We start from the raw sequence: 16,232 nt of genomic DNA, 5'->3' as shown, positions 1-16,232 counted from the left end.
ACACATATTTGCTCCGACTTGTGCTAATATAACTAGTGTTTTTCTGCAATGTTTTCACACCATGACCCCTAATAGTTACCCTCAACAGGATCCAGAGAATATCCTTATTTTATTACTATTTCTTGGCTAAATGCTTGCACATAAATGGAGGGTAGTGTCCATGTAAACTTCACCCTTTCTTTTACATATTTAACTCCAAGATTGTTACGATGCTCTGGGCAACGTCTTGGCTGAAATTAAATCATGGGAAGCTAGAAAAATCTCAAACTTTACATCTGCAAAATTATCCTGTTTATCTCCTAACAGAAAATACATCTGTTGTCAAACACTTTGTCTGTTCTTTCTGACTGAGCTTGATGCATCAACCCATTGTTCTGTTTAACCTGGGTTGAGCCTCAAACTTCAAATTCATCACAAGAGTTAATTTTCCCTTCAAAAACATAGCTCATCTTTCTGCAACATTGTCACTGAATGTATCATCCATTTGAAAACACAACTTCATCCATATTCCACAGGTTGTTGTCCCCAGCTCCAATTTATACAAATTCCAATTTATCCTTTAACTAAGAGTTGTCCTATAATAAGACCCAGTCATGTAGTTTTGCCACTGGCTCTCCACTTCAGAAAGCGTTAGTTGAAAACTGCCTTTTTATTCCCCTTTCACCTGGATCTGGTTCTACATTTAAAATCACTTCCAGACCAAAGGACCACCCTTTATTCTTTGGCCCCGATCAACTGTGTGGGTCTTTCCCATTCATTTTTACAAATGATAGAAAATCTTTTATTGCATCCAGCACAACTTCCCACAAAGCTTCACTGCCTTGATTCACATTTATTCCAAAGTCTTCTGAAAATCTAAATCCTTGGGATCATGCCTTCGATCACCTATCCTAACTAGCATCAATTTCTAAAACTGAAAGGACTCCATATGCTGGAAATCAAAAACAAAAAGAGAAATTGCTGGAAAATCTCAGCAGGTCTGGCTGCATTACAGAGAGAAATCAGAGTTAACATTTCAGGTCCAGTGAGTTGGGTGGCACTGTGGCTTAGTGGTCAGCACTGCTGCCAGGGACCCAGGTTCAATTCCAGCGTCAGGTGACTGTGTGGGGTTGCACATTCTCCCCGTGTCAGCATGGGTTTCTTTCAGGTGCTCCAGTTTCCTCCCACAGTCCAAAGGTGTGCAGATTTGGTGACTTGACCATGCTAAATTGACCATAGTGTCCAGGGGTGTGGGGAATACAGGGGGTGAATCTGGGTGAGGTGCTCTTCGGAGGGCCGGTGTGGACTTGATGAGCTGAATTGCCTGCTTCCACACTGTGGGAATTCTGAGTTCTGAGGAAGGGTCATTGGACCTGAAACTGATTTCTCTGATGCTGCTAGACCTGCTGAGCTTTTCCATCTATTTCTTCTGTAGCCCAGTCGTTGTACGTTATCTTTGAACGGTTCTTATAATAATGCTAACATGCAAGTACAACCGCTTTGTGACACAAGGAGCCCTTTGTAAGTACAGACGGACCACACCCCTCCTTGAGAAAAAAAAAATGGCCCATGTTACCTAAAGAAGAGCAAAATGCTATCAGATCAAACCTCAGTTTTGCCTTCACCCTTTTATCATTTCAAGGGCGGAAAACGACTTTGGGGAGGGTGGGTGGTTATTCAGTAATTACTTTGATCCTCCCCTCTTATTATTATTTCTCCCTAACATTTCCAGGCAACGGCGCGAGACGAAAAGGGTGGGTGTGAATACTCGGGACTGTGGTTTGGTATTTTTTTTTTGCAGCTTTAACATTTGCATTCGGTTCGCCGACCGGCAATCCAGGTTCAGTTACATCTCTAGAAATCGACAAAAGACGGTGGTGAGCGGCCGCAGATTCCTCTCTGGAAAACAGCAACTACGCCCAGTTTTTTTGCAACAAAACCCAGCAAACACAAAGGGGGCGAGATGGAAAGGATGAATGGTCTGTGAGTGCGCATGCCCGCACCCTCCTCTCTTTCTCTCCCGTCTTTCTGTTTTTAAAGAAAGAGGTGAATAATTCAGATGCAATCAGACCTGAAAGGGGATTTTGTTTTTCTTTTGGTTATTAGAGAGGGCAGCAACTGGTCGAGATTTATTCTGTCCCCCACACCCCAATAATTTATTGTTAGGAAGAACTGCAGCCAGATTTTGTTTCTAAGCCTTGACACGCACTTTTTGGGGGAGAGGAGTGGGTGGTGCTGAGGATTTCTTCAGAATGAAATCACTGCAATACACTGAAAATGCAAACTGTTGGGAGAATTTGGGAGCGAGTGACCTGCTTTTAGTGCGTATTGGAGCCCCCCCACCCCCCACTTCCCTCCGGCAGCTGGTGATGGGGCAGTCCCTGGATGTGTCCATTCAAGACGGCGCGGTCACTCCGTCCCTAAAACACAGAGGCATCCTGCTTTTGTGTGTGTGTGTGTGTTGTGTTCACGTCCTGTTTTCCATCCCACCTTCTCCCTCAGCCCCCTCTCAGCCTCGCCGTTCATTACACACACGGCGCCATTTTCAGACCGATGAGGATAATATTAAGAGGAAAACATTGCTGTACAGGCTCCGGCACTCATCTCACTCTCAAAGCCACAGACAGAGAGACAGAGAGAGAGAGAGACAGAAATCCCCCGGGGGGCTGTGCAAGCCGCACTGTCACTGAGGCGAGTCCTTACCGTGATCCGCGGGATGTTCTTCTTGCCTTGGTAGGACAACATGTTTCTGAGCTCCGGCCGATTCTGATGCAGACCACTGGACGCTGCTTTTTTTGTGTGTGTGTGTTTGATTGCTGTCCTCTCTCCGGCTGTCGCTCGAGTGAACGATCGGTGAGATCAAGGGGGGGTGGGTGGGTTGGGAGTAGAGGCAGAGAGGGAGTCGCTTTCTGATGTGTGTCTCTCTCTCTCTTTTTTCCCGGTGGTGCTGAAAATGGTGCTTGCTCAGAGAGCTCCGCAGCACAGGCTTGGCACCGCCTCGACCCTGCTCCCCGCCCCCTTCCTCCAGCAAGATCCCAGACCATCTCCCTGATTAGCATTTCCCAGCTCCCCCCACCCCCTGCATTCAGCAGCATCGGAGAGTCCAACAGCAGCCTTGACGGTGCAGGGTGGAGGCTGCAGCAATCTCTCCCCCCCTCCCCACCCCCACCACCAATAAATCCATCACATTCTATAGGCAGCCTTTTGTTGGCAATAATTTCCACTATTGCACAGGGAACCCATCCATTTTTAAAGAGGACTTTACCGATAGATGACAATACGTTAGCAAAATAATTCCACCTTAAGTATTAATTTAAAGCAAAAATTGAACGTACAGTCAATTCAGTAGAATACTTATTAAAATGCGAATCATCCTAAGATTTAAAAGTGAATACATAATTTTAGATGGTTCGATATTAGATTATTTATTCTGTTTATTGTTAGATTTTTTTTCAGTCGCTGGCTCAATCATAGTCTTTGGACAATCAGACCTTAAGGACTCCCAGTTTAATAAAAATGAGGAAACATCCTCTGTGTTTGTTCATTATCCTCTGGGATTGTTAACCAACCCTCCTGATCCATCATCCACTCCAGAAAATGTCACTCATCACTGATTTTTATAGAGAGAGAGAGATTTATTTATGCGGTTCCTTTGGTTTATGGTATGTACCGGATGATCAATAAAGATGGAAAGATACAGAATCTCTTTGGGAGTCTCGTTCTGTCACAAACGGCTCCGTCCACAATCTGACAGTTGACCGACAGTAATGAAGGCTGGGTGGGGATCAGTCACATACACGTGGAGGCGGTGTTTGAATTCCTTTTGTCCTAGTCTCTCTCCCGCCCCTCCACACACACACACACAGAATAGCGGTATCCTGCCACTTCTTCCACAGTGGTGTGGTGCTGTAATAGACTCGACTCAGGAACTCGGGCCCTCGCTGAATGTTCCTGAATCACAAGGCAGAAGTTGCAGAGAAAGTTCATGGGCCGAGACAGTGGGAGCAAAAGGAGGACCATCAGAGTCTCCACACCAATATTAAAACACAGACATGGGACAGAAACTTTGGCTTCTAATAATAAAGCCGGAAGGAAAGCTAAGGTCTTGCCAGGCTAACATTAAAAGCTAAATAGCTGCATGTATGGGATAAAGCGTTTCAGTGATCAATTTCACAGCGTATAGTCACATATTATATACATATAATGGAACCCGGAGAGGCGAATATCAACTGGGGTCCATCTCAATTCTAATTTGAAATCATATATTCCCGTGTTCATATTTATAAACTTATTTTCCAGTTTTATAAGGTCGGTAATTTCATGCACGCGATCTCAGATATTTGACACATTAGATGAGAAGTGATGTATTTATTGTTACCTGTGTGTGTTGTTGGGGGAGAGAGCTTCCTGCGTGCAGTCTCGGTGAGTGATCCCCGGTCTCAGAGAGACTGCACAACTCACTGAGATCACTGCCGCTCTCACTCCGCCCGTCCGACTCCAGGGAAACCTGGCTCGTCTCGTTCCTGCCCGCACTCCGGCCGCTCCGCTTGCCCACGCTCAATGAGTCGAAGTCGATGGTTTTATTTTCGTAAGCGCCCTCCACATTGCAGAACATGCCCCCGTACTTCTGGCGGGGCTTGGGGCTGCTCGTGCCCAGTTTGGCGAAATAAACCGGCAGGTCCTCTTGCTCGTCCTCCGGAACCCGGAGCTGCTTTCCAGCCATGGTCAGGGTCAGCAATGGGAATCCTATGGGTCAGTTGCACCAGGCTGGACTGTGGACACACTGTCTGCCTCTCTCTTATCGCCCTCCTCCTTATCTCTCTCTGCCCCCTCCCTCCTTCTGCCTCTCTCCCCCCCTCCCCCGTCTCTATATCCCTCTTTCCACCTGACTCTCTCTCTGCGTCCCTCTATAATTCTTTCTCTCTTTATCGCCCTGTCTCTCTATCTACCCTTCTGTCTCTCTCTCTCTCTGCCTCTCCCTGTCTCTCTGTCTTTCTCCTCCCTGCCGTTCACTCTATTGCCTTCCCCATTTCTTTGCCTCTCTCTCCCTGCCTCTCACTCCATCCCTCTGCTTCAAACTCTTTGCCTTTCTCTCTCTCTCTCTCGCTGCCTCTCTTTAAAGTTACTTGTAGCAGGTCAGTGGTGTGGCGGAAAGGACAGGCGTCAGCCGCCTGTGCCTCGCCCCCACTTCCTGCATTACTCTATCTCTTAACGAGAAACCGCCTCGACCCTCTGGAGCCAGGAGCGAGAGGAGCTGTTCAGAGACTCTGGTGCTGATGGGAGACGTTCCAGGAAATGACGGGTTCTGTTTGGAACTGGTCATGAAGTAACCACAGAGTCTCCAACACGTGCTCACAACCTCCAAACTCAGCTCAGTGTTGAGCACCCACATTGTCAAAGGGAAGGAACTTCTTTGCAATAAGTAATTACCGTGGAGGGCAGCGTCCTAACTCCAGAAATACACCATGAGGACTGGTGGTGTGCCGTTGATGAGCACCAACTTGAAATGTTGGAGGTTACGTGAGGGATTTCGACAGTATTGATTACTTTCTGATGTAAAGTTTTCTCCAACATGCTCCGGGCTCCATTCTCGGAACAACCACTCTCTTTTCACCGCCAATGCCAAAGGTTGTTTTGAATTCTCGGCTTAAGTGAGGAGTGAATTAATTAACAATGAATATCCACACCAAAAAAAAAATCAAAATCTGGTCCCAAGCCATTGGCCAAACGTTTGGCTGATGTTGTGTGCGGTCACCGAGCAACGGGCACGGTTTAACCGCCGGTGTGCCCCTTTTCGGTATTACTGTCGTTAAAAAGGCAGCGCTGCTGGAACGCTTGGTTTGTGTGCGCAATGTGTTTTTGGGGACAATTTGGCTATTTACTGACAATTAACATGCAGCAGGTTCCGAGGGCGCCTGTCACAATAGCACAAGTCTGAAAACCCTCGGCCCGTGATTACAGAAGAGATGATTAATCAAATCATTTAATCTTTTAAAAGTTGGCCATTCCTGATTCGTTCAGTTGAAATCCAGTGAAAACAAAGTAAAAGCAATAGGAAAGTTGCCCGGTGAGGAAAATTCAAACCCACATAGAACTAACCTCTCTTATAATCCAAATCTAAGTAAAATGCAGCTGAAAAGAATGCACTGAACAAGTTGCATCTTAAGATCATTTCTGCTCATTATTGTTTCATCCTTTAATATTGTCCACCAGCTTTCTTTTTCGTGTGTGAGCGGGAAGGAATCCTCCAAACCCACATAGAACTAACCTCTCTTATAATTGTTCGCTCCTATAAGTCCATTCATTTAACCTTCTCAGTTTTGTCGCCCTTTGTACAATGTCTTTGTACAATGTCTATTCATGTTGCGAGGAGCCGCATTAGCCAGTAGCGAGTGAATATTACTCATGTCGCCTTATATTCTATAAGATTGCTTCTAGTTTTTAACATTGACATTTTTACAATACATTATGACACTTGTATGACCGCGATTTTATGTTCAAGGAATTATTTTTACGTGTATTTTAGCTCTATATTTTGCTAAATAGTTGATATTCCTTGGTGTTATTGTCAGACATTTCGATGAAAAATTATTTGATATGACATTATCTGGTTACTAAATCTTTCTCAATCTTCTTCAACATTCCCTTTCCCATTACTTGGCGACTTCTTGATACCCACACATTTGGTTTATGGTAAATTGCAGAATCCAATGAATAATATTGCACAGACGAGGAAATCCTCTCAGCCCAGTTCAATCAGGGTCTTGGAAACAGCTATCCAATTAATACAACTTATCTGCTATTTCTCTCTGGCCTTGCAATTCATTTTGCCCTTCCAGAATTCAACAACCACCACATTCTCAGGCAGTACATTAGAATAGCAGAAAGGTAACAGCACAGAAAAAAAAGAAGCCACTTGGTCCATTGTGTTTGCACCAGTTCATTGAGTTTTTTCCCCCTTATCACTGGTGATTCCATCGCCAGTTGTGCCCTATTTCCCTTGGTTCTCAATGGGTGTAGTCTCTCTGTATAGATCTGACAGGATTTTGAACATTTCCACCAAATCTCCCCTGAACCTTCTCTGCGGAGAACAATCAGTCTATTCAGTCTTCTCCAGTCTTCTTTATGTAACTGAAGTCTCAGAAATCGTTCTCATAAATCTCTGTTCTGTCCGCTATAAAGAATTCGCCTCCCTCATAAAGTGGTGTGCCCAGAATTGGACACAATACTCTGAAGCCAAGAATGTGCTTTACAAAAGTTAATCATGAGTTTCTTGCTTTTGTACTCCCTGGCTTTATTTATAAAGTTCAGGATCTTATAAGGCTTCTGGACAGCTGTCTCAGCTTGCCTTGCCATCTTCAATAACTTGTACATATATGTGCCCCACTCTCTCTGTTCTTGCAGCGTCTTTAGAATTGTATTCTTTAATTTATGTTGCTTCTCCTCAATTTACCTCACAAAGTATATAATTTTACACTTCTCTGGATTGAATTGCTTCTTTCACATATCTGCCCATTTCACCAGTCTGAATTATACCACTACCCTCCTCATGGTCAACAGCATTTTCAAGTTGAGAATCAGATGAATGTTGTGAAACTTGAAAGGGTTCAAAAAGGAATTACAAGGATATTGCTGGGGTTGGAGGGTTTGAACTATAGGGAGAAGCTGAATAGGCTGGGGCATTTTTCCCTGGAGCGTCAGAGGCTGAGAGGTGGCCTTAGAGAGGTTTATAAACCAGGAAGCACATGGATAGGGTGAATAGACAAGGTCTTTGGCCAGGGGTGGGGGAGTCCAAATCCAAAAAGATTTAAAAGGGTCCGAAGGAGCAAAAGTTTCAGGCAGAGTGTGGTGCAGGTATGGAAAGAGCTGCCAGAGGAAGTGGTGGAGGCTGGTACAATTACAACATTTAAATGGAATCTGGATGAGTAGGAAGGGTTCAGAGGGATAAGGGCCAAGTGCTGGCAAATTGGACTAGATTAATGTGGGATATCTGGTTGGCACAGATGATTTGGACCAAGTGTCTGTTTCCATGCTGTACATCTCTATGACTCTACGACCCAATCTACAAATTTTGAAATTCTGCCCTGAACACCCGAGTCTAGGTCATTAATTTATATCCCTCCCTGCTCTTACATTACTGCATGGACTACAAATGTGCCAGAGTGTGACTCACCACCTTACTAACCCATTGATCACAGAATGACAAGAACTGCTGATTCATAAATGATTCCCACATTCCATCAATTAATAAAATGAACCCGAGGGAATCCCACTGGCACAAATAAAATTTCTCAGCACTGCCACTCAGCCAACTTTGTATTAAATTGCCACTGCCTCTTTTAACATGGGCCTTGTCTTTGCTAGCAAATTTAGTACAAGGAAGTTTATCAAGTGTCTTTTGCAAATCTGTGTACACTACTGAAATACCTTACCCTTATCAACTTAATAAAAAAATCAATCAATTTAATTAAGCATAATTTCCCTTTTACAAACCTATGCAGGCTTTCCTTAACTAGTCAGCACTTGTTCAAGTACAATGAAGTTTGCCCCACATTATCATTTCTATATGTTTTAATTCCCATCGAGCTTAAATTGATTAATCTACAGTTCCTGGATTTATCTGTACAATTTTTTTGAACATTAGCAATTTTCCAATCTTCTATCAGTACCCACATATCTTAAAGAGGATTGGAAGGTTATGCCCTCCGCCATTTCCATTTGTACTTCCCTTCAGAATCACATGTTGTTCATCTTTTCCTAGTTGCTTCTCAACATTATACCCAGCCTATTTTGATTCTTTATCATCTTTTACTCCATCCAGTATCTCCTCTTTTATTCTAAATATTGGTCATATGTTCTTCCTATGAATTAACCAATGCAATAACTAATGTCAGGCTAACTGGACTGTGGTTCTGTGCTTTTTCTTTTCCTCCTTTCTTGAAAAGCCATTTGCACTTGCTAACTTCCAATCCAATGGAATCTATAGAATTTCAGAACATCATGCCTGCCACAATCATTATGTCTGCAGTTAGCTAATCCAGAACTCTGAAATCAATCCATCATGTCCTTTGTTGGACATTAATTCCTTGGTGTTACTCCAAAACTTTTTCTCTGCCAATACTAATTACCTAAATTTCCTCACTCTTTTTAGCTGATAGTGTACCTATTATTTATGGTTTGTACCTTATTTCTTCTACAGTGAAGACAACAGAAAATATTTTTTAATGCCTCATCATTAAAAATTCTTCTGTCTCTGCTTCTGAGTGACCAATATTAACTTTAGGTATTCTTTTCCATTTGATGAATTTATAAAATTCTTTTTTTTATGTTATTGTTCAGTTTCTTTCTCATTTTATCAATTTTTTTGGTGGCTCTTTGTTACTTTTGAAAACATTCTCAATCCTCAGACTTGTTCATGCTCTTTTCAGATTATAAACTTATTCTTTTAATCTAATACAATTTTTATTGAAAATAGAACCACAAAGCCAAGAGGTCAGAGAAAAATAAAGTTAAAAAGACACACAGCAGCTACTCCCCAAAACTCCTTGAACAGAACTTTCTAAACTCATGACTCCACAACCCGGAAGGACAATGACACTGAAAGTATGCTAATACTGTACTATGATCTATAAGTTCTCCTCCAAAACAAATACACCATCACTTGGAAAGATAGTCATTCCTTCATTGCTTCTGGATTGAAAAGTTGGAACTCCCCTCCTAACAGCATTATGGGTACACTTGTATTTCTGATGAAGGACTGATGTCTGAAATGTTGATTCTCCTGCTCCTTGGAGGCTGCCTGACATGTTGTGCTTTTACATTGCCTAACTTTTCAAATCTGATCTCCAGCATCTGCAATCCTCACTTGCTCCTCCTCCCTCCCTGCTTTTACATTACTGCATGGACGACAAATGTGCAAGAGTGTGACTCACCACCCTACGAACCCCTTAATCACAGAAAGACAAGACATGCTGACTCATAAGTGAGTCCCACATTCCATGAATTAATAAAAATAAATTACAAAAGCAAGGATACAATAAAGAGAAAATTGGGGAATGTACAAAATTTGGAAGAGAAGTGAAAAGGAGAGATTTGGAACTGTCTGAAGGATTATAAATAAAAAAACTGATGTTCAATATGAAGGTGGAATTTATATAAACTCACAAGCAATAGAGTGGTGGAAAAGCATGATGAAAAGAATTGCTGATGTTATGATAAATACACTGGTTGTGTTACTTAGTAAACATTTTTCATCAATTTTCGCAGAAGGTGTTGAAGGTAAGAATGCTGAATTCTGAAGGAAAATGAGGCAAGATTCACAGCTGAAGCCAGATATATAAAATGCAACAAGGTTAAAGCACTAAAAAAAATTAAGACAGTTTGCAATGAAATTCTGAAGAAAGGAGAATGTAGAGATACTTACCATAATCAACAAGAAATATCTAGAAACCAGTTGTAGAAAGAATAGCAAATGTATCAAAAGGCAAGAGAGTTTAGTGATTTATGGATCAATTAATCTTAATGGAATTTGTGATGAAATGAAGAAATATTATGGACCTATATGTAAGGTTTTCAGAGGATTTTGATAAGGTTGCTACATATGTAATTACCAAAAGAAAGGCGGATAGGGGACTATTTTTTGAATGAATGAATGTTTGCAAACATATAAATGCTTTCTGAATGAAAGAAGCTCTGTTAGGAAAGACAATTCAAAATAATTCAACTGATAATGTTAAAAGGAATTAACACAAATGGATTTAGAGGTGTGTACAGATTAAAAGTCAATATTCTGCAGAAGTTCAAAATCTGAAATAAAAACAGAAAATATAGGAAATACTGAAGCAGGTCATTTAATATATGTGGAGAGCAGAGTTAACTGATAAAAGATGACAGATTATAGTGGATGCCAGGTGGAATTTTCTGCTCCCTGAATGAGCAATATTGAGGAAGTTGGGAAAATATAGTGAAAATGGAAAATTGAGATTCTTGTTGTTGAGAAAAAAAATCTGAATTGCTCCTTTAGGGTTGAAATGGTGAGTTCTGAATCTCGCTAATGAATGGCATCTACTTTATTTCTATGCATTTGAAAAACATTATTAGCTAAACTTACCTCATTTCTTTGCAGCCCCCAAATCTCCTCTCCTTTCCCAAGAAACTAGATAGCTCCAATTCTCAACATGAAAGTAGAGTGGTAACCTGGCAGCAGAAGCTCACTACTTGCTTCACTGGTCTTAAGACAACCCTGCCTTCATTCATTCAAATCAGTTTCCACAAACTATTAGCCTCACCACATAATCATGGCTGCTTTGGACTAACTCACACTCCAGTTCAGCACCTCAAGACTTTAGCTTAGAGTTCAACAATACTTAGAGGCTTGGTCTGGCCACAGGGACATACATCAATCCTGTGCACCTACATCGGATGCATCGTGTGGCTCTTAAACTAGTTTCTTATTGTTCACTCAAATTGCATTTTCTTGGAGTCTTCCACCCTACTAGCCTGCATTGCCTTTTACTTGCAGAGGCTATTCAGTGCTAACTGACAGGCTGTTAGCCTCTGTGCTTGCATTCCATTTTTTGCACAGAGGGACAGACAAGCAGATGGTCATGGTTTGAGAATAATTTCGAACCTCAAAAATGAAATGAACTTCCTTTCCAGTCATGAAGATCTGGAACAGTGATATTTTTATTAGAAAAGTTACAATAATATATGTATTTTACAAATGGATAGAAATATCTGCTAATATACATGAATCACAATACAAAAATATGTGTAAAATTTGTAGCTGACCCACTTACAATCCTTATTTTCAGGACAGCAATTTACTGTTTTAGTACTGAAACAAAGAAATAAATATTTACGATATGGGTATACAGAGATTACCTTACAGAGCATGTAAATCAGAAACTCATGGCCTTCTGGCCACAACTGGCACTATCTTAATAATTTATATTTCTGCATAAATTTACAGTATACTTATAAAAATGTACAAGAAATCAAGGTTTTATGAATCATTACACATATTCACAGCATGATTTCCTGAGTCTAAACTAAATCCATTCACCATGCAAATAAAATTAGTGTTTAGACAAAACACAATTTTAATGCTGACATCATAATATTTTGGAGTTAATTAACTTTCAAATACCCAAACTAATGTATGCTACATTTGCCTGGCTTTGCTGCCCTACATCGAAGGCTTACTTAAAAATGCACCTCTTTAAACGTTGTTAATTTTCTTGTTAATAAGCCATGTAAGGCACTCTGGAAATCTTTGAAGGCGTTGTAATACTGGGCATATTACTGTATTTTGAATAAACCACTATTCTTTAACAGCTTAAACAACACAATAAACAAAACTTTTATGGACAACATTTGGTGGGTATCAGTTATTATCAGTGAATTGGGTCAAAGTCTAAATGGAGTTTAGTTTAGACGATTCAAATGGTCAAAATTGAACTGAATACTGCAAATAGATGATGCTTTACTAATTATGATTAAAATAATCCCACTGCAGCTTTTCTGTACACAGTACAATTCAACTTTGTACATATAAATAATAAAAAAGCATTCTAATCCAACTATCACTGGATCTATCTCATGCTTCATTGGTTTCTCCTGTACATTTCTTATCAAAAACCTTTTGTTCTTTTGCAGATATAATTTCCTTGTGCGTGAATCACTATTTTAACAAACTGCCAGTCACATATTTACAACATGCACAAACATGGCCTGACTAATTCTTCTCATCAAGCCAGGATCAAACAATTTGCCCTCAATTGTTTGTTAACATAATTCAAATATCATCCAATTTATTGTGTCACAGAAAACCTTAATGAACTATGTGATTCCAATAGTAGTAGTGCTTTCCTGCATTTATGCAGTCTATGGGCTTTTTCTAACCCAAGGCATTTAAACAAGATGCTTAGTAATTTCGAAATTTCTTCACCAAATACAGATGATCTTTTTGAAAACATTGTTTTCTTGTGAACTCACATCACTATATCCTTCATGAATTGACAAAATTTGACACTATAAACTTGACAGCATTATTTCATATATAAATAATACTTGAGGACCTTAACCAATGTGACAAGTTTCCAAATTAATGATAAATTATTCATTTATTTTGAATTTGTTGTTCTCGGTTAATTATGTCACTGAATTTCTTTACTGAAAAATCGTACTTGGGCCTTTTAACAATATAATGCATTTTACCTGCAGCTTTTGTGTTTAAAATCTTATCATTCAACCTTTTTCTAATTGCGATCATTCCCTTTGTAAATAGCAGCAATATGTTATTTCAGTTTCCTTCATTTTAATACAAAGAACAACACAAACTGGAATTTTTCTAATGTCTGATTGGAAGAGTGCACCTATTTGCGTTCATAAATTTCTTAAAGAATGCATCAGATGCTGGAGTAGTAGAGGCACCTCTGAGGCAAAAATGGGAATTTTGATATATACAGAGGAAAATTACACGGGACATAATGGATCGTTACAACATGAGAAATAATTAACTGTACTTCAGCACTTTCTGGGTTCTGGCAGTCATAGAGCTGGTTCAAATTGTTTGACGAACTTTGGCTATCTTCAGAAGTAAGGCTGAAAGCAGAGAGATGTGCAGCAGCTGCTGAAAAGATTAACAATTAAAGAAATCATTATAAAATGACATACACAAAATTATAAACAGAACTTAAACACAGCATGTATTTATCATTTTCAGTTACTTTTAGAACATTTTTTGTTACATATTGTTGATAGCACTTTCTATAACTACAGTCAGTAAGTATGAATAAAGTCCACAACAATAACTTGTATTAATATGGCACATCTAACATAATGCAATGTCCCAAGGTGCTTGTTCAGGGAGCATTACCCAACAAAATTTGATAATGAGAGATAAAAAGTGTTCTTAGGACAGATAACCTAAAGCTTGGTAAAAGAGGCTGTTTTAGTCAACATGTCAAAGAAGAAAAGAAAGGTGAGGGGACAGAGAGATTTAGAAAAGGAATTCTAGAGTTATAGTCTTGACAACCGACGACATGGTCACCAATGGTACAGCAATTAAAATCATGGATGCACAAGAAACCAGAATAAGTGGAATATAGATATCTTGGAAGAGTGTAGGGTTCATGGACATCGTAAAGACAAGTGAGGGGTAGGGCCATGGAAAACATTTTGAAACAGGCATGAGAATTTTAAACAGGCATTGCTTAACCATGAATTAGTATATATCAGTAAGCACTGGGATGGTTGGTGAATGGGAGCTGGTTAGCATAAGGATGTGGTCAATAGAGTTTTGAATAATCTCAGATTTACAAAGGCAGAATGTAGAAGCCAGCCGTTGCACTATAATAATCAGTTTTAGAGGAAAAAAGACATTGATGAAGGTTTCAGCAACAGATGAGACATATGTATGAATGAATGAATAAAGTTATTTATAACTAGTACTTATAACTTCAAATATCTCTCCGTTCATTGTACTGTGAAACATTATGATTAGAGTTAGTTTTTCTAACACAATCCCTGATACAATTATTATCAACATTTTTACAATTTCAATGTTTTATTTTTAAACTTGATTTTTCAGATCTGCTTTCCCTTGTGATTTTGGAAATGAAACACTTGAGTACTGACACACCTTTCTAATTTTGCAGTTTGTGGCAATATCAAGCTCTTTGACATCAGCTACAGATGTCCAGTTGCCTCTGTCTTGCAAAAAATGATATCCCCAATTCCAGGTATAGCATCTCTCCTGTGTTCCATTTATATTTACTCTTCCTACATTAATAATTTTCAGGGAAAGTTTGAAGCCACAAGTTCCATTCTCTAATTTTATTGAGGTCAGAAAGGCTTGGGAAATTCTGTACATGAGGCAGAAGCAGTTACAGAAACTACCTGATGGTCACAGAATAGTACCTTTTATAGATTATTGTGACTATTATGGACACTGCAATTCAAGATAAGCTGGGAAAAATAGATCCCTTTGTCACTAAAACATTCATATCTAAGCTAAATATTCTTGACTTATATTATCTGCATGTTGAATCTGTGGTTGGTTGACATGGAAACCATGCTTATACAAGCTGAGCCACACTGTGAGTTGCTTCACCAACAGCTGTAACATGCACCAGAACTCTACTCTGAGGCCCACATTTAAGATTATTTCATCTTGTAATATGAGGACAATCATATACAAATATGAGGTTTGCTTCACTTACACATATGCATTGTTCAGATCAATGACAGACTTGTGAAGATCCCATCCCCAGTAGTTTGAATGCAGCCCAGTTTCCTGCTGTAAATCTTGAGACAGAGAATGGACTATCTTGAATGGCAGAGTTGGTGACCTCGGCTCAATGGCATTCTCTTGTTCCTATTTTCTGTTTCTCTTTGATCACATTTTTCCACAAGCCTATTGAACAGCATGACTGAAACAGTGTTAACACTGACCATTGCCTTTGAACCAGCTAGAGGTCAACAGTCAGATACATTAGCTACCAGTAGTACTGTTGCTGTTAAAAGTTATCAGTGACAGGGTAAGAGGAGCACATCTATTTGCCTAGAAGGATGTAGTATTACAAAAATTAGGGGCATGTTTCAATCAGTCAAAGATTGTAGTACGTGAGTAAATGGTAACATTTTCAACTCTAGATAAGGGATTGGATATAAAACTCCTAGTCCAAAGATTTGAGGAGATAACTCATGCACTATTAGAAATGCATTCTTTCAGATAAGATGTTAAACTGAGGCTCATTTGCTCCTTAGGTATTTGAAGAGGATTCTATTTTACTAATTCAAAGGAGAGTTCTCCTTGGATTTCTGGCCAGTTTTATTTTCTATGTAGGACAAGCAGAAAATCCAAATACCTGTGGAAGACAAAAAAAAATTCTTGGAAACCAGTATTTTAGCTAACCAGTCTTTTAGCTAAAATTGATTACATTTGAAAGAGAAACTATTCCTAGAGATACATAATAATTGATATAATGTGAAAATATACAAGGACAGCTAATTAGGAGAAAGTGAGGACTGCAGATGCTGGAGATCAGAGCTGAAAAATGTGTTGCTGGAAAAAGCGCAGAAGGTCAGGCAGCGTCCAAGGAGCAGGAGAATCGACGTTTCAGGCATGAAGAAGGGCTTTTGCCCGAAACGTCGATTCTCCTGCTCCTTGGACGCTGCCTGACCTGCTGCGCTTTTCCAGCAACACATTTTTCAGCAACACATTTTTCAGCAAGGAGAGCTAATTGCCA

The 16,232-nt window shown here is 39.9% G+C and overlaps 2 protein-coding genes across 12 annotated transcripts in view; both read right to left on the bottom strand.

The window, feature by feature from the left end:
• The window catches only part of dpysl4 (dihydropyrimidinase like 4), a 37,673-nt gene extending 32,887 nt beyond the window's left edge, over window positions 1-4,786 (bottom strand). The window contains exon 1 of one of the 2 annotated variants that reach the window (XM_072557662.1): window positions 4,358-4,786. In XM_072557662.1, coding sequence (XP_072413763.1) covers window positions 4,358-4,702 — 345 coding nt within the window. In that variant the 5' untranslated portion in view covers window positions 4,703-4,786. Of the gene's footprint in view, window positions 1-2,682; window positions 2,951-4,357 lie in introns of those variants that run through there. The other variant, XM_072557663.1, reaches the window with a different exon arrangement.
• A 6,912-nt stretch (window positions 4,787-11,698) lies between these two features.
• The window catches only part of jakmip3 (Janus kinase and microtubule interacting protein 3), a 383,498-nt gene continuing 378,964 nt past the window's right edge, over window positions 11,699-16,232 (bottom strand). For 9 of the 10 annotated variants that reach the window (XM_072557642.1, XM_072557644.1, XM_072557646.1 and 6 more), the window contains 2 exons: window positions 15,204-15,397; window positions 11,699-13,612 (listed from right to left, as the gene is read on the bottom strand). The gene's annotated coding sequence lies outside the window, so the exon portion shown is untranslated. The remainder of the gene's footprint in view (window positions 13,613-15,203; window positions 15,398-16,232) is intronic. The other variant, XM_072557643.1, reaches the window with a different exon arrangement.

This window comes from Chiloscyllium punctatum, chromosome 38, assembly GCF_047496795.1.
Source record: "Chiloscyllium punctatum isolate Juve2018m chromosome 38, sChiPun1.3, whole genome shotgun sequence".
Taxonomy (NCBI): domain Eukaryota; kingdom Metazoa; phylum Chordata; class Chondrichthyes; order Orectolobiformes; family Hemiscylliidae; genus Chiloscyllium; species Chiloscyllium punctatum.
Note: the sequence above shows the minus strand (reverse complement) of the source record. Positions and strands in the feature narration are given on the sequence as shown.